The 24,686-nt window shown below is 48.1% G+C and overlaps 1 protein-coding gene and 1 non-coding gene across 8 annotated transcripts; both read right to left on the reverse strand.

Moving 5' to 3' along the window:
* On the reverse strand, window positions 1-24,686 carry MED24 (mediator complex subunit 24). 7 transcript variants are annotated; one of them, XM_042965535.1, is made up of 26 exons: window positions 24,256-24,686; window positions 23,677-23,815; window positions 23,505-23,587; window positions 14,512-14,550; window positions 14,091-14,164; window positions 13,507-13,739; window positions 11,755-11,866; window positions 11,462-11,612; window positions 11,045-11,158; window positions 10,452-10,499; window positions 9,984-10,066; window positions 9,630-9,716; window positions 9,089-9,200; window positions 8,422-8,564; window positions 7,264-7,301; window positions 6,739-6,821; window positions 6,208-6,386; window positions 5,993-6,092; window positions 5,501-5,676; window positions 3,342-3,606; window positions 2,770-2,951; window positions 2,524-2,614; window positions 2,126-2,225; window positions 1,160-1,240; window positions 727-875; window positions 1-544 (listed from the first exon to the last, which is right to left on the reverse strand). In XM_042965535.1, exons 2-26 carry the CDS (start codon window positions 23,804-23,806, stop codon window positions 428-430), a joined length of 2,970 nt encoding a protein of 989 aa, XP_042821469.1. In that variant the 5' UTR covers window positions 23,807-23,815; window positions 24,256-24,686; the 3' UTR covers window positions 1-427. The 7 variants fall into 7 exon arrangements, with proteins under 7 accessions (XP_042821469.1, XP_042821468.1, XP_042821466.1 ...); XM_042965534.1 differs by having other exon boundaries at window positions 23,677-23,857; XM_042965532.1 differs by having other exon boundaries at window positions 23,677-23,862.
* On the reverse strand, window positions 6,900-7,003 carry LOC122233873. The gene has a single exon (XR_006211598.1). It is a non-coding gene; the product is annotated as a small nucleolar RNA SNORD124 (small nucleolar RNA).

Below are 24,686 nucleotides of genomic sequence, written 5' to 3' on the forward strand. Positions count from 1 at the left end.
CAGGGACCCACAAAGATCTTTATTTACAAATGAGCTGAGGTGAACTTCCCTCATGTGTTACAAAAATATATGTGTATATATACACTCTGCACCTGTAAAAATTCCTCAGAGGTACATCTACTGTTGGAAGGGGGGGGGGGGGTGGCGGGCAGGGCAGGGGTGTGGGGTGTGGAGGGCCCTGGGCTAAGAGCCAGGCTGCTCACATTCTTCAGGTGCTGGCAGGGGGAGAGGAAATTATGAAAGAAAGAAACTGGGAGACGTCTTAGAGGTCAGATGTCAAGAGTAGGGGAATGATCTGGAAATGACAAAGGGTTCTTACATCACGTGGATATGAGCAATGATGTCTCATCTTTCCTCACTGTTCCCCTCTGAGGCGCCTGGAGCCGTGGGCCCCCCCCGGCTGACCCCTGCAGCCACTCCAAGCCTCTCAGAGCGCAGCAATGGCCTTGGCAGCCACCTGGCGACCCAGAGACAGGCTGAGGTCCGTGATGGCCAGAACCACCTTGGGGCTGGACATGGCTGACACCTTCACCAGTTCTGATACCTGCCACAGACAGACAAACGGCCGCTCACTGGGGCTACCTGGTGGTGGCCCCGGTGTCCTGGGAGGAAGGAGGCCCCTCCTACTCTGACGGCTGTCACTGAACCCCAGGCTTCCACTAAGACTCGCTGCCCCATCTGAGCCCGAAGGTGGGGACCGGCCGGGCCTGGAGACGAAGCACTCACGGTGGTAAAGGGCATGAACTGCAGGATGCTGCCGCGGCTGCCCTGCTCCAGGCAGTCCACACACTCCTCCATGAACCACTGCACAAACTGGGTGTGCGGGCCGGCGGTCCGCGAGCCCAGGATGGAGGAAATGAGCAGGAACAGGTTGGCTGTGCGGGATGGGGGGAGAGGGAGCACTCCGTGAGAAGGGGCTGAGAGGAGTTAGGCTGGGAGGTGGTGGTGGCACCAGAAAGCAAAAGGAAAGAAGTGCTCAGAATGCCCCCCAAATGGGGGCATCCAAAAGAGGAAGCGTGAAAGGAAAACGAGTGAAGAGGGACTAAATGGGAGTCTGGGGGCGACGGGAGAGCCAGCAACCGGGGAGATGGGGCAACATAGCAGGAGTGAAGGGACACCAGGAGGACCCCTCCGGCTGCAGCACAGTGGGAGGACTCACCCAGGACTCGGTTCAGCGGGTCTCTCATGTTAACCGTGTGGAGCTGGGAGGCTGACAGGGAGCTGCTCATGGAGCGGTCGGCTGTGGGGCCAGGCAGAGGGGGCCTGAGGAAAAGGCCTCCTGCGTTCAAAACCCCCCTTCCCAGGGGATGCCCTCACTCGTCAGGCATGGAGGGCCTGCCCGGGGAAGGTCCTGGATCCAGAGTCACAGAGGGGCCCTGAATACAGACATCCCACAGGGAGAGGAAAGAGTACATTTGGTGAACACCGCCAGGCGCCCATCTGCTGCCTGCGAGTGGATCAGGCCACTTAATCCTCGCAATCCCATTTTACAAAGAAACCAAGACTCAGGTTTGCTGAGTGGCCAAAGGTCACAGGGTTTGTAGGTGGCGGCCTCAACATCTTTCCTCTGCCCAAGTGCACAGTTGGTGATTTAATCCCTAAAAGGCCTTACAGAAATGTCTAGACTCAAGAGAAATCTCTGGAAACAGGAAAAATTAAGTGCCACAGGAGAAGCCCTTGGAAAAGGGAGCCTGGAGAGGCAGGGGTAATCTTCAGGCAGGAAGAGTGGGGAGCAGCCCCATGTCCCAGCCCAGACCTCAGGGGCCGTTTCAGGGGAAGGAAGGCCAGAGCTGGTGAGTCAATGGCACAGACTGTGCCTGAGGCAGTGAACTCACTTGTGGTGAGTAAGGCACGGGGAAGGGACAGTGGTGCATGCGGGGCTGGGCTGGGGTCTGGGCAGAAGAGCATCAGTCCTTCGGAAGAGGTCCCCAACAACCCTGGGCTCTCGGCAGGTAGAAAACAGAGCGCAGTGGGGAGCGGGATGAGACAAACTTCCCCCACACTCTCTCTGACCCGCAGATATGCGGCAGCCACGGACCACACCAAGCAACTTTCCCAGGCAGGGGTGAGTTCCCAGGAAAGGAGCAGCCCGCCCAGCCCCGTCCGCATGCTCACTGGGACTCACTGGGGCTCGAAAGGACGTTGGCGTCTTCCTCATTGGAGCTGAGCAGTCGCATCAGCTTTGAGGGCTGCATGTCATCCAAGGGGAAGAGACTGATATAATCCTGGAGGGCGGGAGAGTCACTTTTACACCCTTGAGTCCCCAAATTCCCTGTCATCAGGGAGGAGAGCTGCAGCTCACATAGGAGTGAGGAAGAGTCAGCTCCCCATAGGCCTCAGCCGGCATCTCCAATAGGACCAGCTTCCCTTACCCTCCCACAACCCTAGTGACAGACCCCCTCACACAGTCACCCTTACAGACGCTCGGCCAACTGAGCCCTGACGCAGCCACCCAGGGAAGGTGTCTCTTACCACAGAAGGCCCAGTAAATGTCCTCTGAGCACATGAATGAATGCGCCCTACCTCGATGTCTTCACGGTGTCTCTTCTTCTGGCGCGAGGATGCCTGTCCCTTGTGGGAAGAATAGGAGCTCAGGGCACACCAGACAGCTAACCTGGCAAAGGGTTCCAGGGAAAGAAGGTAAAGTCAGAGGGCCCCAGAGAGGGTTTCTGTGCCGGTGCTGATCAGGCCCCAGCTGACAGGGCTTCCCCACAGCCCAGCCCCCCAGGCCCCGTGCTGTGGGGACTCGAGGCTCTGAGAGAATCCTACTTGGCGAGCGCAGTGCCAGGAGGGTCCATGAGGCTGTGCCACTTAGAGGAATCGGTGAGCAGGCCAGGCAGGATGTGGCCCAGCAGGACCAGGGTCACTTGCTGCATGTCCAGACAGAAGATCGAGTAGAGCAGCTCCACTGCCCGCAGTGTGTGCTCCTTCCGCGTCTCCTTCAACAGCTCCTGGAGGGGCCGGGGAGGGAGATTTAGCAGCTGAGGGCTCCAAACACGGGGTTCTCTGGGAGAGCACACAAGGGGAAGCCCCGGTACTGCTCCATCCCTCACTACGAGTCAGCCTCTGGCCACAGCTCCCTGAAGAGGGGGCTTCCCTCAGAGCCCAGGAGCCCCGAGGCCAGGACCTGCCTCTGTGTTCCAAGGAATCTTCTCACGGCACTTAAGAGGCCTCCCAGAGAAGCCCGGCTGACCAGGCTGGGTGCAGGGAAATGCGGGGACAGGACTGACTTTGGTGCTACCAGGTATTTTCTCAGAGGTCTCCTTGAGTCTCGAGGATACCTGCTCCCCCAGCCTAGGTCTGGGTGGGTGTCTGGCCCACACCTGCTGCACCCCAGGTACCTTAATCAGGTTGTTGCAGAACCAGTAGACGCCTCCCATGTGCAGCAGGGTGTCAAAGATGTGGATGGAGCGGCTGTCCACCCATCCTTTCTCCAGCACCTTGCCAAATATGTCTGTCAGCACCTCCTTGATGGGTCGCTTGGGGGGCAGCAGGTTCCAGTAGGGCATCGTGTCCACGCCCGTGGATGGGAACTTGATCTGGGTGGCTGTCTGCTGCAGCACGTCAGCACACATGTGCTCCAGGATCGAGCTCATGATCACCACCCTGGGGGAGGGGGGAGAGGACCTGAGATTCAAGTTCGGGCAATATCAGGTTCAAGAGTGGAGCAAACATCCAGGCCAGACTTTTCCCAGGACTCGAGTTACGGAAATATTCCTGGGGAACTAACCCCATTCTATGCTTAGGGAGGAGACAAGAAGTCACAAAGCCCTAGCAGACCTGCCCCTACCAGTCCTGCTCCTGGCAGGCCTCTCACCTGATGGGCCCAAAGCCTGTGTGTGGAGGGGGTGCTCTCCTCCCCCAGGTTATTCCAACGATATATTCCTGTTTTCTCTTTTCATTGTCTCCAACTTCCCCCATCCCCCAGAGCTGGGGCCCTGCCAATCCCTGGACATAAATAAATATGATCACTTCCCTTTGGGCTGAGTGCTGGGGGGGTGTGGGGGGGTCCCCGCCCAGCCTTGGCCTCCTCCCAAAGTAAACTGTTACTTCCAGGACAAGGGCCCAAGGACTGCCCCACAAGACTCTTCCCGGCCTTTGGTAGCTGGGCAAATAGAAGCGTATGTCCAGGAATTTTCTCATACACGGTCTTCAACCGTGAATGCAGTCCGGAGTCTGAGCGCTAACTATTCCTGGAATGCTGGGCAGCTCTGGGAAAGCTGCTAGGACTTTCAGGCCCACTTTTTCCCACCTGCATGATGCACCCACAGATTTCCGACTATTCTTCACCCAGATAGGAGTCGGGGTGCTTAGCGTGGATTACGTCAGAGCACACCCTCCATTACTTGTGGGAGGATGGATGTGAGGGACAAAGGAATAGAGAATGATGTGAGGAAAAAAGGAGATGTGATCTCACAGACCCTCTCCAACCGTGTTTTGGTTCAGTGTTTCCACCTTCCCCCCTCTAGGAGCATCCTGAGGGCCACCTGGTGAGTCCTCTCTCCTAGCTTACTGCTTGTACATGCCCATTCCATAGCAGCGCTGTTCACAACAGCCAAGAGGCGAAGCTACCCAAGCGTCCATCAACCGACGAATGGATAAACAAAATGTGGCATATACATATGATGGAATATTATTCTGAAGGAAATTCTGACATGTGCTACGACATGGATGAACCTTGGGAACACTGTGCTAAATGAAATAAGCCAGGCACAAGAAGACAAACACTGTACCCACTTACATGGGGTACCTAAAGTAGTCAAATTCATAGAAACAAAGTAGAATGGTAGTTACCAGAAACTGGGGGAGGGAAAAGGGTGAGTTGTTACATAATGGGTACAAAGTCTCAGATTTACAAGATGAAAGGTTCTGCAGATCTGTTCCACCCCCCTCCCCCACCCCCCACCCCCCACAATGTGAATACCTAACACTGCTGAACTAGATACTTAAAAATAGTTAAGACAAATTTTTTTAGGTTACATTTTTACCACAATTGTATTAAAAAAAGGTTATCGGAAGGGGGAAACACCACTGAACTCAATGTCTGAAGTCACCAAGGAGGTCCTCCAAGCCTCTAAAAAGCCAGGCAGGACAATGTCACAAAAGATAGCCAGATAGGGGGATGACGAGGGTAGGCAGGCTGAAGGCTTATAGTTTTGCAGATGGGCTCATAGTTCCTAGACAGTGATAGAGCTAAGATAACCACTCTGTTCTTCTGGTAAGCTAGTTCTCCAGATCTTGAGCTCTTTGAAGACAGGAATCATAGCTATTTGGGGTCTGTATTTCTGGGACACAGCAGGTACTGGATTATAAACACTCCAGGCACAGAGACACACACTAAATCTTGCTGAGTCAGTGGGTGAACACGTAAATAAAAACGTGGGTGAGTGAGCAGCATGTTTTGGGAAGGTAAGAGAAGAGGAGGATATTGGTTATTGGAGGTGCTGGCTTCTCACGACAGGCCTACAGAGTTCCAGAAGCGAGGGGACGGGTTACTGACCTCTCATTGTAGAACTGCAGGGTGTTCTCACTATACAGTGGCCCTGCCAGCTGGCGGATCATCTGCAGAGACTTCTCACGCTCATCCAGCCCCAGCATCCGCACGTGGGCCACAAGCCAAGCCACAGCACACACTGCCAGACTGCACACCTTCCCCTTGATATTATCTGTGATTTTCTGGGGGAGGGGAAAGGGTGACTGAGGCCACTATCTTCCCCTCCCTGACCATCACTTTCCCCAGCCTCTGTGGGCAGCTAAGTGCAGCAGGTGGAATCCTGGACCACATCCCACACCTCTTTTCACCACAAATATGCTTTTTCCAAAGTTGCCTGGGTGGGAGGGAGTGGCTAAGCCTATAATTACAAGGAAGATCAACATCCAAACATGAGCTCCTGGATTAAGGGTCTTCTTGTTCTTATAAAATGTAACAAGCTATCAAAGACTGGCTCTGTGTCTCAGGGAGGAGAGAAGGCTGCTGGAAAGGTGGGGCTACCTGGATGGACTCGAAGGCCAGGACCCCATTCTCCCAGGCATTGAGGATCTCCAAGATGGCTGCTGAGATGCTCAGACAGGCTTCGTGCCACTTCATCTGCCTGCAAGGGGTGGGAATGAGAGGAAAATCACCACGGGGGAGTGTAGGATGGGCTGAGGGAGAGGGTCTTGGCCTACCCCCGCCACCACCCTTGGACTGGGCACCCGGCCACTGACACCAGCTTCATCTCTGAAGAGTTGTTGAGCAAGGCCACCAAGGATTCCACTTTGGTGGAGTCGGGCCAGAAGCAGGGGTGGTCAGGGTTTAGGATCTTGCCCTCCTCGGGCATGCAAGTCTGCATCCATGTCTCAAAGAAGGGCACCTGTGCTCCTGAGCTCGACTCAGACAGAATTACCTGGGAAAGGAAGGGAGCATCAGCAGCCAGTGCCCCGCACCCCCGTTTCCTACCCCACTGCTTCTACTTTCCAGCCTGAAGAACTAAAGATGAATTGGTCTAAGGGAGAAAGATGAGGGGGCTATGCTGCCACCTAGTGGTGGGTGTGGAGGTCGCACTGAAGGATTATGGATGTGACCAAGGGGGCATCCGTTGACCCACCAGGGGTGAGGGCACCAGAGTTCTGCAGCCAGCAGAACCAACTGGCTTAGGAGACCAGTGGGAGAGAAGGGCCCCTAGTTATTGGCCGTTTCCTTTCCCTTCGCCCCGCCCACTTGGTGCCTCTAATCCTGGCTGCTTTCCTCTCACTCACCTCTGAACCATAGGTCTGGGCCACGTGACACAACATGAGGAACGAGATGTCAAAGAGCAAGGCGCGCACCGAGGCTGCTTTGGCTATGAAGAATGAGAAGGCTGACCCCACTGCCTAGGGCAGGGCCCAAAGCCCTTGTCTGGGTTGGGAGGGGATCGGGATTTGCCTCAAGGAAGGTCAGTGATCAAGTGGCTTCTTCAAAGCTCTGAGGCTCAGAATCCTTTTCTTGAGTGACGACTGGAACATCATCCCTTCCTTAGAATCAAAGACTCCTGATACCCTCCTTCTCCTCAGTACCCAACCAAATCATAAAGGGGGAGAGCAAGAGACAAACAGGTGGTTTGGGAAGAATCCTTTTCCCAGCATTCCCCTCTTTCAAGGCTCCCCAAAAGCTTCAGTCCGTCATTGTTCAGGGGAGAAAACAGCCTCCCCAGGATAAGCAATAGGCCCTCTGCCCTCCCTTATTCTCTGCCTCCACCACCCCTCCTGCAGTGCAGGGTCTGGAGGTGCACAGAGCTGACTTACCAAGTTCTTCATTGCCATGTGTCGTGAATTCATTCAAACTGTGGGAGGAATGGAGACAGGCTGCACCAAGCAGGGCAAAGAGTCAGGGGGCTACACCTATCCTGAAAGGCAGTCACTAGAGTCTGAATTAGGGATTACACTTAAAATGAATATCACTACACAAAAAAGAACTCTTCCTGTTTTTTTTTTTTTTTTAACGTTTATTTATTTTTGAGACAGAGAGAGACAAAGCATGAACGGGGGAGGGTCAGAGAGAGAGGGAGACACAGAATCTGAAACAGGCTCCAGGCTCTGAGCAGTCAGCCCAGAGCCCGACGCGGGGCTCAAACTCACGGACCGTGAGATCGTGACCTGAACCGAAGTCGGACGCTTAACCGACTGAGCCACCCAGGCGCCCCTTCCTATCTGTTTTTAAAAGATTTCCAAGGCGGGGCACCTGACTGGCTCGGTCAAAAGAGCATGCAACTGTTGTGAGTCAAGCCCCACATTGAGTGTAGAGATTACTTAAAAATAAAAATCTTAGGGGCGCCTGGGTGGCTCAGTCGGTTGAGCGTCCGACTTCGGCTCGGGTCATGATCTCACGGTTCATGGGTTCGAGCCCCGCGTCGGGCTCTGTGCTGACAGCTCAGAGCCTGGAGCCTGCTTCACATTCTGTGTCTCCCTCTCTCTCTGTGCCACAATCCCCCCCGCCCCCACCCGCTCATGCTCTGTCTCTCTGTCAAAAATAAATAAACATTAAAAAAAATTTTTAAAATAAAAAAATAAAAAAATAAAAAATAAAAATCTTAAAAAAAAGAAAAAAGATTTCCAAGACCCAGTTAATGGCTCACTGGACGGAGCCAAGTTCTACATATCAAATTCCAGGTCAACCAAAACAATCAACAGGGTTTGAGAACTCCTTCTTAATGATTGGGTGCACCTGAATCCCTCCACGTCTGCCATTTTATGCCTCTCAGCTCATCAACATGCTCAGCTGCAGAGAAAAGAGCACTTCACATCCAGAGACCTGGGCCTTCCCCCAGCGTCTCCCGTGGGGATGGCCTGCCTTGCCCTGGGCATCTCCAGGGAGACCCAGACTCCAGCGCCTTGCCCCTATTCTGCTACATCCTCCTTCAGACATGCCTCCCCAACCCTAGCCAGGGGCTCAGCCTTCCTCACTTGATGAATTTCCGGGCGAAGGATTTAAGCTTCCCAGTGGCAGCAGCAGCAGCCAGCAGCAGATCCAGACTCTTCCCAGACAGCATGTGGCCCAGAACTCCTAGCAGCCCCTCTGGGGACTTGGAGTGGTCTGCATCCATCGTCTGGGGATATGACAGGAAATCAAGTCCTGAACAATACTGAACACCCCCCAGATACAGCCTAACCACAGTCTCCCTCTCTGTATGTCTCCATTAAATGGGATACTACAACCTGAAATTCGATCTACATCTTTCTGACTCTGTTCTGGAAAACCATTCCCCAAATCCATCCTTGCTCTCTAATCCTTCCCTCTCAACTCAACTGGGATCATGATGGTGGTGGTGTGATGGTGGTGATGGTGGAGGTGGGGTGGGTGAGGTCACTGCTATGAGATTCCCCATTGCTTCTGCAGGAGCAGGTGAAAGCATCTACCAGGGTGCCTGGCTTACAGGTAATGCTCAAGCTCAACAGAGATTATTTTCGATGGCAGCTTCCCCGCCTTCCCCCTTTCTCTACCTCCAAAGTAACTACGTATAAAAGCCAGAAGACATAGAAGTCTATGACCTCTGTTTATTTATCTGGAAGTAGAAGCAAAAGTGGAAAAAAGGAAGTCGTGACCCTGGAGGCAAGGAAAGGGCACACTCACCTTGAGGATATTTGTGACAGTGGGCTCTGCCCGGAGGATCAGCCCAGGATTGGGCTGGATGTTGGCATTTTCTCCGGATTTCAGCTGGGGCGCGTGTTCCCGGTCTGCTGCCCTGCAGCCGTAAGCAGTTGGAGAAGGGAAAAGAAATAGAGGTAAGTTCCTGACTTACAGAAGCAAAGGCCCAGAGAAGGTGGGGAGCACAGGAGAACCTTTGTGGCCGGGGTGATCTTTATGAAAGCATATTCACGACCACGATTGCTTCAACTTATCACTGATCGTTACTTCAATGTTGAAAGCTCACTTCATATTAAAGGAAGATTTAGGATTTTAACTTTGCTTGCAAAGGACGGTGGGAGTTCAAGCGCAGCACCTAAGGGTGCAGAAACGAGCATCTGCTGTTCCTGGGATCCCTAGGCCTGGCCCCAGGCACCTGCAACCCGAACTCTAGACAGTAGGCAAAAAGGCACCGGGAAGTCCGGACTGGACATGAGAGGAGGAGGGCAAGCGGCCCATGGGCCAGCCCAAGGGAGCGCACACTTACCGCTTGGCCATGAGGTTGGTCACGCTGGCTTCAGACAGAAGCCCCTGCTTGCTACATTCTTGGAGTAGGAATTTTGTACAGTCACAGCTGTGAGGGGAAAAGGTGATGACGGGGAAGCAGGGCAGGGGTTACTGAGGGGTGGGAACAATGGGCCCCTGCCTGCTGTCCTCCCTCCTTCAGGATGAAGGATGTTTGACTGCCTGAGGGATGTTAGAGGGGCGCAGGCACTCGGCAGCTACAGGGCTGCCGCCTCCTGCCCAGGGGAGCAAACCAGGAGACAGTCTCCTGAGAGGAGCAAGGGGGAGAGCCCAGAACATGTTCCGGTGCAGTGGGGGTGAGCAGGGGAGCTCGTACTTGCAGCGCTGGTCAGCTTTGTCCAGCAAGGGTGTGAGCTTCAGCAGGAACTCAAAAGCACAATTGACATCCTCGGTGAAGTCCTACAAAGACCCAGAAGGTGCCATCTGGCTTCTAGGTCCTCCACTACACCCACAGCCTGTGATGCAGACTTTAAAGGACACCCCACTGGATATAAACACCGACAAGTCGGCTGTACCCACCACAGGCTTCCAGTGACATGACAGGAAGGAGTGTAGAGCACCATGGCCCTCCACCGGCCCTGGGACACCTTGGGCAACCTTGCCCCTGGTGCGGCCTGGCCGCCTTGCGGAGGATGGGCGTGACGCTCAGGTGCCCACACGCTTCCAGCCTTCCCCCAGGGGCCAGAACACACGGCTGGCCCTTCCCTTGCCCTTGTGTCTCCAGGGTGGAAACAAGGATTCACCAGCTCCCGTGCCCCTCCCCCATCTCATTTCTTCAACCAACCTTGTCCCCGTGACAGTATTTCTTCAACTTAACCAAAACCTGTGGAATCTAGAGAGTGAGACAAGAGGAAAAACAGGAAGATGAATTTCTTCTCTCACCCAGAAATAAAGTCATCCCCTCCATCCCCCTGCCCTGAGTAGAGAGACAGGAACCCTCCCACCCTGGAAATAAAAGCACTCTTAGGGCCAAATGAGAAAGCTGACAGGCATCCAAGTGCCCGGTGCCCCCCGTCTATAGGACACAGGGACCCCTCACTTCTGCTGGTTCCACAAGGAAATGCCACAAGTAAAAGGGAACTCGATTCAAGGGCCGGGGCCACTTCCCTGGCTCCCATAACTGCCCTGCACCAATCTGGTTGATGACTGAGCTAAACAGCACCTGTGTGCTAAAAGATGGAGGGCGCCTGCCAAGTAGGCTAAATATAGCCCTGGGACTTTCAGAGAAAAGAATCGATGGGAACTTGCGCTGGGGGACCCGGCAGGCTGCAGACAATGCCAGCAGGGAGAAATGCGGGACAGAGATCCTGGGTGTCACTGCTTTTCCTGAGAACCATTTCTAGACTGGGCTCTCTGTTGCTCCCCTGTCCCAGGTACCTTGAGGAAGGTGAAAGCTGTCCACTTGAGCTCCTCCGTACCCTCAGGAGACTCGATAAGCCCCACGAAGCAAGCTTTCCAGATTTCCAGGACAAAAAGTGGGGTGGGGATATGCTGTGAGAAGACCCAAGAGAGAAGCCTAAAAGGGTGCCCATCCCCTTTCATATTCTGAAGGCCCCGGGGAGGCCAGGAGCTGATCAGGTAAGCTCAGAGACTGTGTACGAAGGGTGCTCCCCCACCCCAGTGTGAGAACAAGAGATGTCAGGCGAAATGGCACTGCCACGTATGACAGCCATCTGCTTTCCACCACGATCAGAGGAAACCCAGTTCTCCCAAAAAGTACCAGAAGAATCCTCCCCACTGCCCCCAAGGGGCCAGCCCAACATGTTGGCAGAGAAACAACTCTGGAACCCCAACCTGCATGCGCTTCACCATCATAAGCTGTTCCACCAGGGGCTGCGTCTCGCCTGTCAGGTTCATGGTGCCCTCGAGCAGGACCACCGCATGGACTGTGGGGTAACCAGTCTTGTGCAGCTGCTCAGAGTGCACAGCCAGCATTGTGGGAATGCTGAAGGGAACGGATACATGGGAGACAGAAAGAGTTGGAGGGCAGGTGAGCAGAAGGGTGGGGGCCAGGGGTCACATCTCCCTACCCACACCCAGGGCCTTTCCTCGCTCCTTCCACTACAATCAGCCTGGGAGCCTGGTACCTCCTAATGAGCGTGCCACACTGCTCAGCCTGACTCCGGAGCTGGGGGTTGCTGAGACTGGCCAGGATTTCACCAAGCTTCAAGAGAGAATGCTCAATGGCAGTCCAGGAGGCTGGTGGAGAAAAGGAAATGCAGACACACAATGGGAAAAGAAGAGAGGAAGACAATGGCCCTGAGCTCCTCGACTTTGGCCCCCCTGGGACCTCAAAACCACGCACAGAGGCTTCCCCTGAGGATGACATGGAGGCCAGGGGCCTGAGGGCAGCATGCACTGTTTCTAGAAGGGGAGTGAGCACCAACACCGAAGTCCCTAGAAACTATTCCCAGAGGCCTGCCTTCTAGGGGATGCACGTGGCTGACTTTAGAGCCTAGGTACAGTTCAACACAGACAGTGGCAAAGAGAGGCACAGGGGGGTTGGAGTCCAGTGGCTAGAACAGGGAGGTGGCCACAAATTGCATCAGGATTGGCCAGCCTTGCAAGTGGCCATCACTCTCTACCCCAGTCGAGCTAGATTCCTAACCAGGCTTCTGGGTTCACCCACACCCTGTCGAGGCCTTTGCTCTCACGGCTCTCCCCCTCTGTGGTGCCCCAACTCATCGCCACCTCTCAAACCACTCTTCTCAAGCTTTTGTTCATGTCTGGATCCTTTGACAACACACCCAACTGGTCCAACCCGCTAACCTCTCCGCCTAAATGCTTGAACTCATGGTCTCTACTACATTATTTAGCACTTAATTATGAGTCACTTATCCTAGTTACAACTCCAGAGGGTTAAATGATGATGAATACTGGCACCAACTAGCCCGTTAACCTCCATGTGGCATGGGAAAAAGAAACAAAAAAATAAGACCTGAGATCCATTAAAATTAAGTTAAATATTCATTCACTTTTCAGCCACTAAACATTGGTCAAGTGTTCAAGATAGGTAAGATACTGTCAACAAGGCCCATTTTTATAGACAGGTCATCTTTCTGGACTTCTCACAGGCAATAAAACATACTTTGAAAAGTTAACAAATATACTAATCCTATAACAAGTTCTCCAAACATGTCCTGAAGACCTGGATGTAACCCATTCTAGCATTGTTGTTACTGGAGAACAAGAGATCCTTAGGTGGTCTCAAGCCACAAGGCTGTGGTCTTTGGGCAACATGTCCAGAAAACCAGTCTTCCCTCCCGCCGGGTGATCTATCTCCTTCAGGCTCTGGAGGGTTCCAAGAGTTAACATCTGCACTTGAGTCAAGCGGTATAGGATACAACAGGCCTGATAGCAGACAGGTACCATGTTCAAAGGGACATGTTAGGCAACACTCAAAAACAAGAGTCATTTACTTTCAGGAGATGAGTAGCGTGGAGACAAACACAAGGATGGATGGTGTACTTCTCTTGTCTCTAACTTCATCCATGTTTATCACATACTAGTCTTGCTCCCCACTAGCATGTATGCTTGTTGAGGGCAGGGACCCTGCCACATGCTCCTTTGGTAGCCCCCCACCCCCCATCCCCAGCACCTGGCACAGTGCTGGGCATACAATAATGCTCAGTAAATACCTGTTGGTTGATTGGCTCGGGTGCCACCCTGCCCAAGTCCCTGGGATGTATGCAATGCTTATGGGGAGAAAAAAAAGGAAGTGGGATGATTTCAGATCCTCCTGGAAAGAAGTGGGATGGCATCCTGCCTCTCCCCTTTCAATTAAAGAACCAGCTATGGGAACAGTGGCAGGTGGGGCTCAGGGGAACCAGGGGACATACAGGCCTCCTCTAGTTTGGCGATGTGGAGCAGGGCCCGGTTCTTGGTGCTGCTGAGGGTCTTCTCCAGGCGCTGCAGGCACATGGCAAGCTGCTTCTCGCCAGCCGCTGGAGTGCCGGCCTCCAGCCCCTCCCGGAGCCGCTCTGCAGAGGCTGCAGTGCAGCGCAGCAGCCAGTGGAGGGCGCTGAGAAGGGACCGGCACAGCCCAATGCACTCCTCTGCTTTGCCATGACAGCTACCGGGAAAGGATGCAAAATCTGTCTTGGCTCCAAAGGCTGAAATATGACCCACACCAATCTTCCCCAGAGTGGCTGGCACGCCCCTATGAGGGAAGAGAGCTGGGAAGCTAGCAAAGTCCTAGGGAAGACAGCCCCAACTTCCACTGGACAAGATTTCATATGAGCTACTCCAAAGAGAAGAGGTCTTTTATCCCAAGGGACTAAGTAGAAAAGGATGGGGGTGGGTGGGTGCAGAAGAGCAGAGGGGAAAGAAGTGTGGGAATCCACAGAGTTGGCCTCAGTCTACATGCTTGGAGCTTCTCCTTTACGCTAGGATAATACCGGAAGTTAACAAGCCCTGCCATTACCTCAGTCGGTCACAAAACATGTCCATGATATCCAGCAAAGCCTGGACACACAAGTCCCGGGAAAAGTCATCAAACTGCAGAAAGAACAGTTAACGATACTACAAACATCCCAGTCGACCTCTGGTCTCACACATGAGGCAGACGGCATATTCAGAATTCCTACTCATCTTCCCTCCAACCTCAGGTTTCAGACTCAGCATTCTTTCAACATTGGAAGTTGGCTCCTAATTGCCAGCCCCCCACTTCCCAGGATCTCCCTCCCTCCAGTGGAACACAGCAATGCCATCCAGAGGCATCACGTGCTGCCTCTCCAGTCTCAGAGTGTACATGACTGCGCAGGCGAGCAGAGGGGTCCCATCTGTCACTATCATCTCTCTGCTCCCATGCCCTCCACCTAGCTCATAAATGGCTATGGTCATACCTTACTGATTGCTGTGAGGACAGAGGAGTAGGACACCATCTGGATGGAAAGAAGAAAGATAAAGTTCAGACAACTAGCGTCACAGCTGACAGGATCAAACACTGACACTTCAAATTTCTGCAGCTCAAAAAGTTCAACCCCTTCAACAGGCCTTCCTCAACCCACGAAAAGAGAGGCAGGAAAACTAGACATTGTCCCCATCCCTGCTTCTATCAAAATTACCATAAATGACACCATGAGCATACACCCACTAAGATCAGGGTGGGCATTCAAAAGTGCCGTGTTTCATGCTCACATGCCACTCATTGTCCACTATATACAAGGTTAAAATAATTGCTAGTAGGCAGAAGAAAGGATAGGAATGAGGTTATGTTACTTTACTCCTACAACTTCTATAGAGTAGGAGAGGCTCTGTCAGCACAGACCCTGGTGCAGGGTTCAAACCCACAAACTGTGAGATCATGACCTGAGCCAAAGTCGGACGCTTAACCAACTGAGCCACCCAGGTGCCCTCAGAGTACTTTTATTTACAACAACTGGAGATGAAGAAACATTTCCTGCAATGAACAGGTAATACCTGCACACTGAAATTGTAGTGAATTTCATGATACACACTCTGATTCTCTAGGATTTACTCTCTAGGACTCCTCCAGGACACCTTCTCTGATCGACCCCAACCTCCTTCCCATGTGCTCCAAGTAATTAATCCCCTTATACCCATCATTACACAGCAGGTACCTGTTGCCCCCACCAAACTAGGAGCTCCTTGAGGACAAGGATGCTTTTACTCAGTGACCACCATGAACTTGCTATGATGTTGGTAGAATGAATAAGTAAAAACACACCTTTAGATCAGCATTTCTCAAGGTAGCTTCCAAAGTTGCACTATCCAATAGGGAAGCCACTAGCCACAAGTGGCTGTTTAAATTTAAATTAAATAAAATTAAATATTCAGTTCCTTAGTCAGACTAGTCACATTTCAAGTGCCCAACAGCCACATGTGGCTAGTGGCTACCGTTTTAGCACAGATACACAGCATTTCTGTTACTGTAGAAATATTTATTGCATGATGTTCTTCCAAAGAGTCCCCAAGATGTTAAGAAACTTTACACACACACACACAGCTTTTGTGTGATATGAATTTAAGAAACCACGGACTAAATAGCTTTCTTTGCTTAGCTTTGCTGAGTCATAATATGCTTGTATATAATGAGAACCTCTAAGATAAATGGAAACAGTAAATAATACTTTCCAAGCTTATTTGACTAAGAGAAAGCCTATCTGAACAGTGAGCTGAGAACAGAAACAGTGGTGAATTTATATCTGTTTCTCTAGAATGTAGCCCAGGCTTAGCACATAGTAGGTCCTCAGTAAGCTTTTATTACTTTGGATTGGTGAATTCTAGGAACTAGCATTCTGAAAAAAAATGTGGGATCACTATTAGTAAAACCTATCCATAGGATTGGAGATGTAGTTGAAAAGAAATAACCAATGTGCCCTGCATGAAATTAAAACCTAGAGAAAGTCTATTAAGTGGTCATATTTAAAAAATTTATTGCATGCTGATAAAATATAAATAATACTTTAGAAAGTAGTTACAAGTATATACTCAAAATCAGTGGCAAAATACACTGTAATAAAAAAGATTACAATGATAGCAACTGTCAGGATAATCACCTGCTTCGTGGGTTGTCTTCCCAAGAGGAATAGAAATTTCCAGAGATTCAAGAGGAAAGTCAAGTCAGCCTCAATGACCTTAATATGGTGAATTTTACATGCATGGCAATGCCTTCTGTGTATAATTTCTCCATCATGTGAACAGAGTGCTCTCTGTTCAGACACATTTAACTAGTATTCTTAAATAAACAAAAGCAAAATACACAGAGGACTTAAATACACAATTAGTGTTTAGTACAACTCTCAGCAAGATGTTCTGTGAAGCCATAGCTGGTGTCTGATGGTGATCAGAAAGTTGGGAGCCTGCCTGGGCAGAATGACCATAACGTTCCAGACGAGTATTTGTTTATTTATAACTGATGTCCCCATAGCAAGAGCTTGGCAGAGAAATGAACCTTGTTGGATACCAACCTGAAGAGGGAGCTGGATGTTCCCACTGAAACTAACCCCAAACTCCCGGAAGAGAAACCCCCAATTTTCTATGTTCTGAGAGATGCAGTATGTTCTAATGTATTTATGGTCTCCAAATTCAGAATTCTGTCCAGTAAATTTTAGCTAACAGTATCGAGAAAGCACTGCTACCCTTGAGACCTAAAACTACTTTCCACATGGCGAACTGTTTTTCACAGCAGGATTTAACCTATTCCAGTCTACTGTATCTATCAGTGTAGAAGCTCTAAGCTACCACCAGACTCTGAGGCTGGGGACCGTCTATGTGTCCGCTGCACACCTGGCTAGCCCAGACTGACCCTGCGGCTGCTCTCTCCTCTCCTCTTCATATTCAACACCCTCAGCTACTCCTAAGTGCCCTCTCCATGCATAGCACTGAACTGAAGAGCCTCTGGACTTGGAAGGAACAATCAATTACTAATTTTGCACAGCACTTTACAATGCTGATTGTAGTGAAACTCCTGCATATATATTTATTTCTCTCTCACTGTTACTTTGGCCTTGTTCTCCTTCTTGCCTTCCTCATCAGTGTTTACATGTCTCGAGATTCTGCCATTTTTAAGAGAACTTCCCGCAGACCACTCCCCCCATTTCCAATTAATCACCACTCTCTCTATCCTGCTCTCTCCACAGATGGGAGTTCTCCACACTCGCTGTCTCTACCTCCCCACCTTCCGTTCACAATTCCACCCACTCCAATCACTTATGTCCTTACCACTGTAGGAATCTCCTCATTGAGCTCATCAACAAACTGGTTAAACCCCATGGATACTTCTCAGTTCCAATCTCACAGACCTCTCAGCAGCACCCAACACCAGGAAACTCTTCTTCACTCTTTGATCCTCTTCTCTCTTGGCTTCTCTCGATACCACGCTCTCTTGCTTTTCTTCCCTCTTCACTGATCTCTTCTTTTCAGACTCCTGCGAGGCATCTTTTTCCTAGCCGTATTCTCTACCTGTGATTGCTTCCTCAGGGATTTGGCTTGGGTCTCTCTTGTACTTACTCTCTACCCTCTCTAGGCACTCCTGTCAATGCCCACAGCTTCCATCACCATCTACAGTCGACAACTCCAAAATCAACAGTGCCAGTCTAGGCCTCTTCTTCTAAGTTCTGGACACATATGTTGAAGGACCTACTGAGTATCTTCTCTTTGTTAGCCCACACAGGCACCTTACTTAACAAGGCCAAAATCAGTGTCATCTCCACCCCTCAGCGGTACCCCAACCTTAACAGCAGCCCTACTCTTTTCCCACTGTCTCCTTAAGATCCCATCAGCCATCGAGTCGTCCAAACCAGAAACCTAGACACTAGCCATGATTTCTTCCTCTCTCTCATGTGCCTCATCCAGGTAACCACCAAGTCCTCTCAATGCCACCTCCTGAACAGTTCTTGAATTCATCTTTTTTTCTGCTGCTACTTCCCATGTTTATGCTACTATCATCTCTTACCTGAATTCACTGCAATAAGGGTTAATCAGGGGTCGCAAAACTATGACTCGCAAGCCAAATTGGACCCATTATCTTTTTTTTTTAAAAACAAAGTTTCATCAAAGCACAGGCATATTCATTTACTTATATACCATCTATATATGCTTTCAAGCTATAATGACAGGATAATGGTGACAGAGACCACATGGCCTGCAAAGTATTACTATTTGGTCCTTGGGCAAAAAAAAAAAAAAAAAAAAAAAAGCAAGCCTGGGGCGCCTGGCTACCTCAGTGGAAGAGCATGCAACTCTTCATTTCAGGGCTGTGAGTTCAAGCCCCATGCGGGGTGTACGCATTACTTAAAGAAATACATACATATATAAACTTAAAAATACACACACACACGTACATATTCCAAATCATATACATACATATATGTATGCCAACTCATATATATACATACATGTATTTCAGCTCATATATACACGTGTGTGTATATTACACACACACACACACACACACACACGTGTATATTCCAACTCATTCTTCAAGCTATAACCGGAGTGATCTTTTTTTTTTACAAGTGTGATCTTTCTAAGATTAATCCACAAATTCCCCAAATCCAGAAAGTCAAAAAAATCCCCATTAAAATATAATAGGATTTTTACAAGAATTTAACAAGCTGATTTTAAAATGTCTGGGAAAGGACAGGGCGCCTGGGTGGCTCAGTCAGTTGTGCGTCCAACTTCTGCTCAGGTCATGATCTCATAGTTCAGGAGTTCAAGCCCCAAGTCAGGCCCTGTGCTGACAGCTCAGAGCCTGGAGCCCATTTCAGATTCTGTCTCCCTCTTTCTCTGCCCCTCCCACCCTCACACTCCATCTCTCTCACCTCCAAAAATAAATAAACATTAAAAAAAATGTTTTTTAAATGTCTGGAAAAGGAGCACCTGGGTGGCTCAGTTGTTTAAGCATCTGACTTCAGCTCAGGTCATGATCTCATGGTTCATGAGTTTGAGTCTCACATTGGGTGAGCTCAAGTCCCACTTCGGGTGAGACTGTACCCCACTTAGGGTAACACACGAACCCCACTTCAGGTGAGTCCCACCTCTCTCTCTCCCTCTCTCTCTTTTCCTCTCTTTCTCTCTGCCCCTCGTGAGATTCTCTCTCTCTGCCCTTAGATCACTTGTGCCCTCTCTCTCTCAAAAAAAGTTAACAATAAATAAATAAATAAATATGAAAAATAGAAAATGTCTGGAAAAGAAAATGCCTAGGGGAGCCTGGGTGGCTTAGTCGGTTGAGCATCCAACTCTTGATTTCAGCTCAGGTCATGACCTCATATTTCTTGAGTTTGAGCCCCTGTGTTGGGCTCCTCACTGGCAGTGCAGAGCCCGCTTGCTATTCTCTCTCTCCTTCTCTCTCTGCCCCTCCCCCACTTACACAGGGGTGCACACACACATGCACTGTCTCTTTCTCAAAATAAATAAATAAACATTAAAAGAAAGAAAAAAAGAAAATGCCTGAAAACAACCAAAGAATTTTTGAAAAATTAAACTAAGGGAAGACTTGTCTAATCAGACATCAAACATACCATAAAGGTATACTAATTAAAACAGTAAAGTACTAGTGCAAGAAAGGACAAACATATCAATGAATTAAACTGGAATACCAAGAAATAGACCTTTGTCAAAAAAAAAAAAAAGAAAAGAAAAGAAAAAGAAATAGAACTTTGTAAGAGAATTTAGGATATGACAATGAATGGCCTAGTCAATAAAGGCAATTGAAACAACTGTCCACCTATTAGGAAAAATAAATAAATTTGGATCTCTTCCTCACACCACAATAAATCCTAAATGGATTCAACAAAATAAATACAAAAAACAAAAGTGAAGTGTTGGCAGAAATTAGAGAAGAATATATTTTGATCCTTGGAGCAGGGAAGGAAGCCCTTAAGCAAGACAAAAGCCATATAGGAAAAAATGGTTAAATCTGACAACAAAAACATTAAAAATTTCTGCATGCTAAGAAAATAAAACCAAAAAGTAAAAAAAAAAAAAAAAAAAGTGATAGAAAACCATAACAGGATTAAAAGATCAATTACATTAAGACACTTAAAAAGCAGTAAGAATTCTTGTGCTGATAAAAATGTTCTACATTGATTGTTATAGTGGCTATACAACTCTGAATATACTAAAACCCAATAAATTGTATACTTTAAATGGATACATTGTATAGTATGTGATTTAGATCTCAATAAAGCTTTTACAATAACAAAAAAATTAGGAAAACAGGCAAATGGTATGCATTAGCAATTCCCAGAAGATATACAGGGAGCCAGTAAATATGGAAAAAATGCTCAACATCACAATTATGGAATTACAAATTATAATGTGAAGGAATTTTTTGCTTGTTCTATCCAGCATTGGAAAGGTGTTGAGAAACACTGTCAAACACTACGGAGGGGGTATAAACTGATACCATCCTTTTTGGAGGGCAATGTGCAAGATCTACTGCAATTTTTTGTTAATTTTTATTTATTTTGAGAATGAAAGAAAGCACGAGTGGGAGAGGGGCAGAGAGAGAGAGAGAGAGAGAGAGAATCCCAAGCAGGCTCTGCACCAGCAGCATGGAGCCCAACACGGGGCATGAACTCACAAACTGTGAAGGCCACAAACTGTGAACTCACAAACTGAACCAAGGCCAGGTGCTTACCCGACTGAGCCACTCAGGCGCCCCAGAATCTACTGCAATTTAACATGTGGGAATGCTTCAAGCTAGCAATTCTATTTCTAGGTATCTATCCTAGGGAAAACTCCCAGAAGTGCAGACAGGCTAAGTATAAGAATGAATGCTTAATGAAACATCAATTTTAACAGTAAAAAATTAAAAGCAACCTAAATTACAGTACACATGGAACATTATGCAGCAGTTAAAAAGAATAAGGTAAATGAACACGTGCTCACATGGAAAGCAGACATAAGCCAAGAGGAAAAAGAAATAAGAAATACATGCCAACTGAGGGCTACTACTCAGCAATTTAAAGAGAATGAACTACTGACATACACAACCACATAGATAAATCTCAAAAACATTTATGTTAAACAAAAGAAGACAGAGTACAGGGTATTGCTGGATGATTCCATTTCTATGGAATCCAAATATAGGCAAGATTAATCTACAGTGACAAAAAACATTTAGTGGTTGTAGTAAGAGGTTGGGCTAGAAAGGGGCACAAGGCAACTTTCTGGGAGAATGGAAACATTCTGTATCTTATTTTGAATGTTAGTGACATGGGTATATTACAATTGCTAAAACTCACTGAATTCATCTTAAGATCTGTACATTTTATTGCATGTTAAGTGTCTATACAAACACATACATACATATCCTATCACACCATTCCTCCACTTAAAACTCTTTAAATGATTACTTGTCATCCTAGGATAAAGTCTAAACTCTTTAGCATCACTCACAGGTCCTTTGTGCCCTCTCTATCTCCTTCTTGAAGTGCTAGCCCAGCAGTTCTCAAAATATGATCCAGGGACCCCTGGAATCTGTGAGGTTAAAACTATTTTTTAGGGGCACCTGGGTGGCTCAGTCAGTTAAGCATCTGATTCTTGATGTCAGCTCAGGTCATGATCTCACCATTTGTGAGATCGAGCCATGTATTGGGCTCTGCACTGACCAGCATGGAGCCAGCTTGGGATTCTATCTTTCTCTCTCAAAATAAATAAATACATAAATAAAGATTTTTTAAAAAACTATTTTTAAATATTGCTAAGATGTTATTTGCTTTTTCTACTTTCATTCTCTCAAAACTGAACATGGAATGTTCCAGAGGCTCCATGACATGTAAATCATATAATTAAATTGTGTCAATAATTATGTAATTCAGTAATGGGTATTTTCCACATGATCAATTCACGATATTATAAAATCATTCATGAGTAAAAGTGCAAGAGAAAGACCAATAGATCTTTTTTTTTTTTTTAATTTTTTTTTTTCAACGTTTTTTATTTATTTTTGGGACAGAGAGAGACAGAGCACGAACGGGGGAGGGGCAGAGAGAGAGGGAGACACAGAATCGGAAACAGGATCCAGGCTCCGAGCCATCAGCCCAGAGCCTGACTCGGGGCTCGAACTCACAGACCGCGAGATTGTGACCTGGCTGAAGTCGGACGCTTAACCGACTGCGCCACCCAGGCGCCCCAAGACCAATAGATCTTAATGTTAACAGTGTGTAAGAAGTTCACTGAGGGGCACCTGGCTGGCTCAATCGGTAGAGCATGCAACTCTTGATCTCAGGGTCGTAAGTTCAACCCTCATGTGTGTAGAGCTTATTTTAAAAATAATTAATTTTTTTTTAAAGTTCATTGATGTGGTTTCACATGACCTGCTGAATTTTAGTATATCAATGAATATCCAGTTATCTGAAAAGCTTATTAATATACTCTGCCCTTTTCAAACTAAATATCTGATGTGTGAGGCCAGATTTTCTTCATACACTTCAACTGAAATAGCCTAGTGCAACAATTGAATGCAAAAACAGATATGAGAATTCAGCTGCCTTCCATTAAGCCAGACATTAAATAGATTTGCAAAAACATAAAACAATACCACTTTCCTCACTAGCTTTTTTGTTTTGGAAAATACAGTTTTCATTAAAATGTTATTTATATTAACATGTAACATAACAGGCTTTATTTACCAGACATTACTTTTTGGTACTTTTAAATAAGTTCATAAATATTTTTTAACTTACTCAGTTTTCATTTCTAAAATGGTAAATACGGATAGATATAATACATACAAACAAAACCTTTGTGGGAGTCTCAATGGTTTTTAAAGCATAAAAGGGTCCAGAGACCAAAACTACTGCTCTAGCCGTACAAATTATTTTTGGTTCCTAAACATGTGATTTTTGCCTCCCAGCCTTTGTATGTGCTTTTCTTTCTGCTTTGTGTATTCTCACCAATCTGCCTGGCTAACTCCTATTAATAATAAGGTCTTGGTTTAAACATCACTTTCTCCAGAAAGCCTTCCCTGATTGCTCAGACTGAATTATTTGCCTTTCCCATGTACTCCCATAGTACTGTCTTAATCTACATCATAAATCCATCCTGTGACTGACTGCTTATTTCCATGTCTGTTATTACCCATAACTTCATTCTTTCTTATGTGCTGGGATCAGGTCTTGTTCACAGCTATATTCCCAGGGCCTACACCACTCCCTGATGCATACAGGCATTCATGAACATTTATTGATAGAATAAGTTAGTGTACCATTCATCACAACCAATGAAGTATTATTTTCAAAAGAAAATGGAGGCTCAGAGAAGTGATGTGTTCAAACAAATTCGCCTAGAAAGTGTGAGCTGACAACGTTACTCCAAGACTTTTACCTTCAAATCTTCACTCTCTGGAATAGGTGGGACAGTTTACCTGGGAACTAATGGCATACTTCAGGTAGGACAGAATGAGAGGATTGGGGGAAGGTCCAATCATGGCCTGCTCCAGTAGTGCTTCTGCAAGGGGAATAAACAAAGCAAGACTGAGTGGTTATAACTTTTCTGGGTTTAGCCCTCCCATCCTTCCTTCCTACTTGACTTGAGACCTGCTAGGTTGAGAATGTCCCAGGTGGCTCCTTTGGGAAAGAATTTCTTCATGTTGATTGCCCACTGGTAGTCACTCCATCGCTCCTTCCAGGCTTGCAAAATGGCTTGCTTCAGGTTCACCACCTTCATGATTTCACTCTGAGAAGGGGCCGATGGAGGTAAGCTTTGAGGTGGGTGAAACTGAGCTAAGAGAAGAGATTGTGAGGGAAGAACAGGGGAGGGCAGAACAGAATGAAATGGGATCCAGGAAGATTTAAGGGAGACAAAGGAACTACGATAAAAATGGAGAAAGGACAAGGTAGAGATTCTATCAAGTTCCTCCCTCCTGAACCACCCCTTCCTTAAACTGGAGCACTAAGAAGAGGGGGTCAAAGGCGCTTAGTACAAAGAGTAAAGGTGGGAGCAAGGGGTTAAGCCTATTCCGATTGCCTAATTACGCCCTTAGCCCTGGCTAAGTCCCTCAGCCCCTACCACCTCAAATCCAGAGTGTCTTCCTCCATCTCCTCCACCTTCCCCAACCTTAAAACTATAATTCCCTATTTCCCTTTCATCCACCACCTTCCCAATTTTAAGCCTACCGTACAAGTTAGTTCTAGATCCTAGGAATCGCCATTTTGGCACTTATCAAAGAGCTTAACTTCTATTGGCTGAGAGTAACAAACATGAGCCAATAAGAATGCAGCAGGAGACAGGTCACGCCACGATGTTTTCTGGGAATTGTAGTTCCTTGGATTGGGCTAGAGAGGAAGCTAAGAAACTAAAAACTAGTCAGCCCTCATTGTTTCTCTGCTGTAGGGAAAAATATGTAAGAGCTGAAGCATCACAGAGACTCGGGGGGCCGAGGGGGAAGAGCTCTCGAAAGACCGCTAGCAAGCAGGCGTAGCCCCAAGACGTCACTGTCGACCAGGCGTTAATGATATTCTGACACCCTTTCATTACATGATAGTTACTAGGCATAGCAGGGGCGTGGCATTCGTTAAGCAATACGTTTTTCTCTTTTCTGGTCTTT

The sequence above is a fragment of the Panthera tigris genome, chromosome E1, assembly GCF_018350195.1.
Source record: "Panthera tigris isolate Pti1 chromosome E1, P.tigris_Pti1_mat1.1, whole genome shotgun sequence".
Lineage (NCBI taxonomy): Eukaryota > Metazoa > Chordata > Mammalia > Carnivora > Felidae > Panthera > Panthera tigris.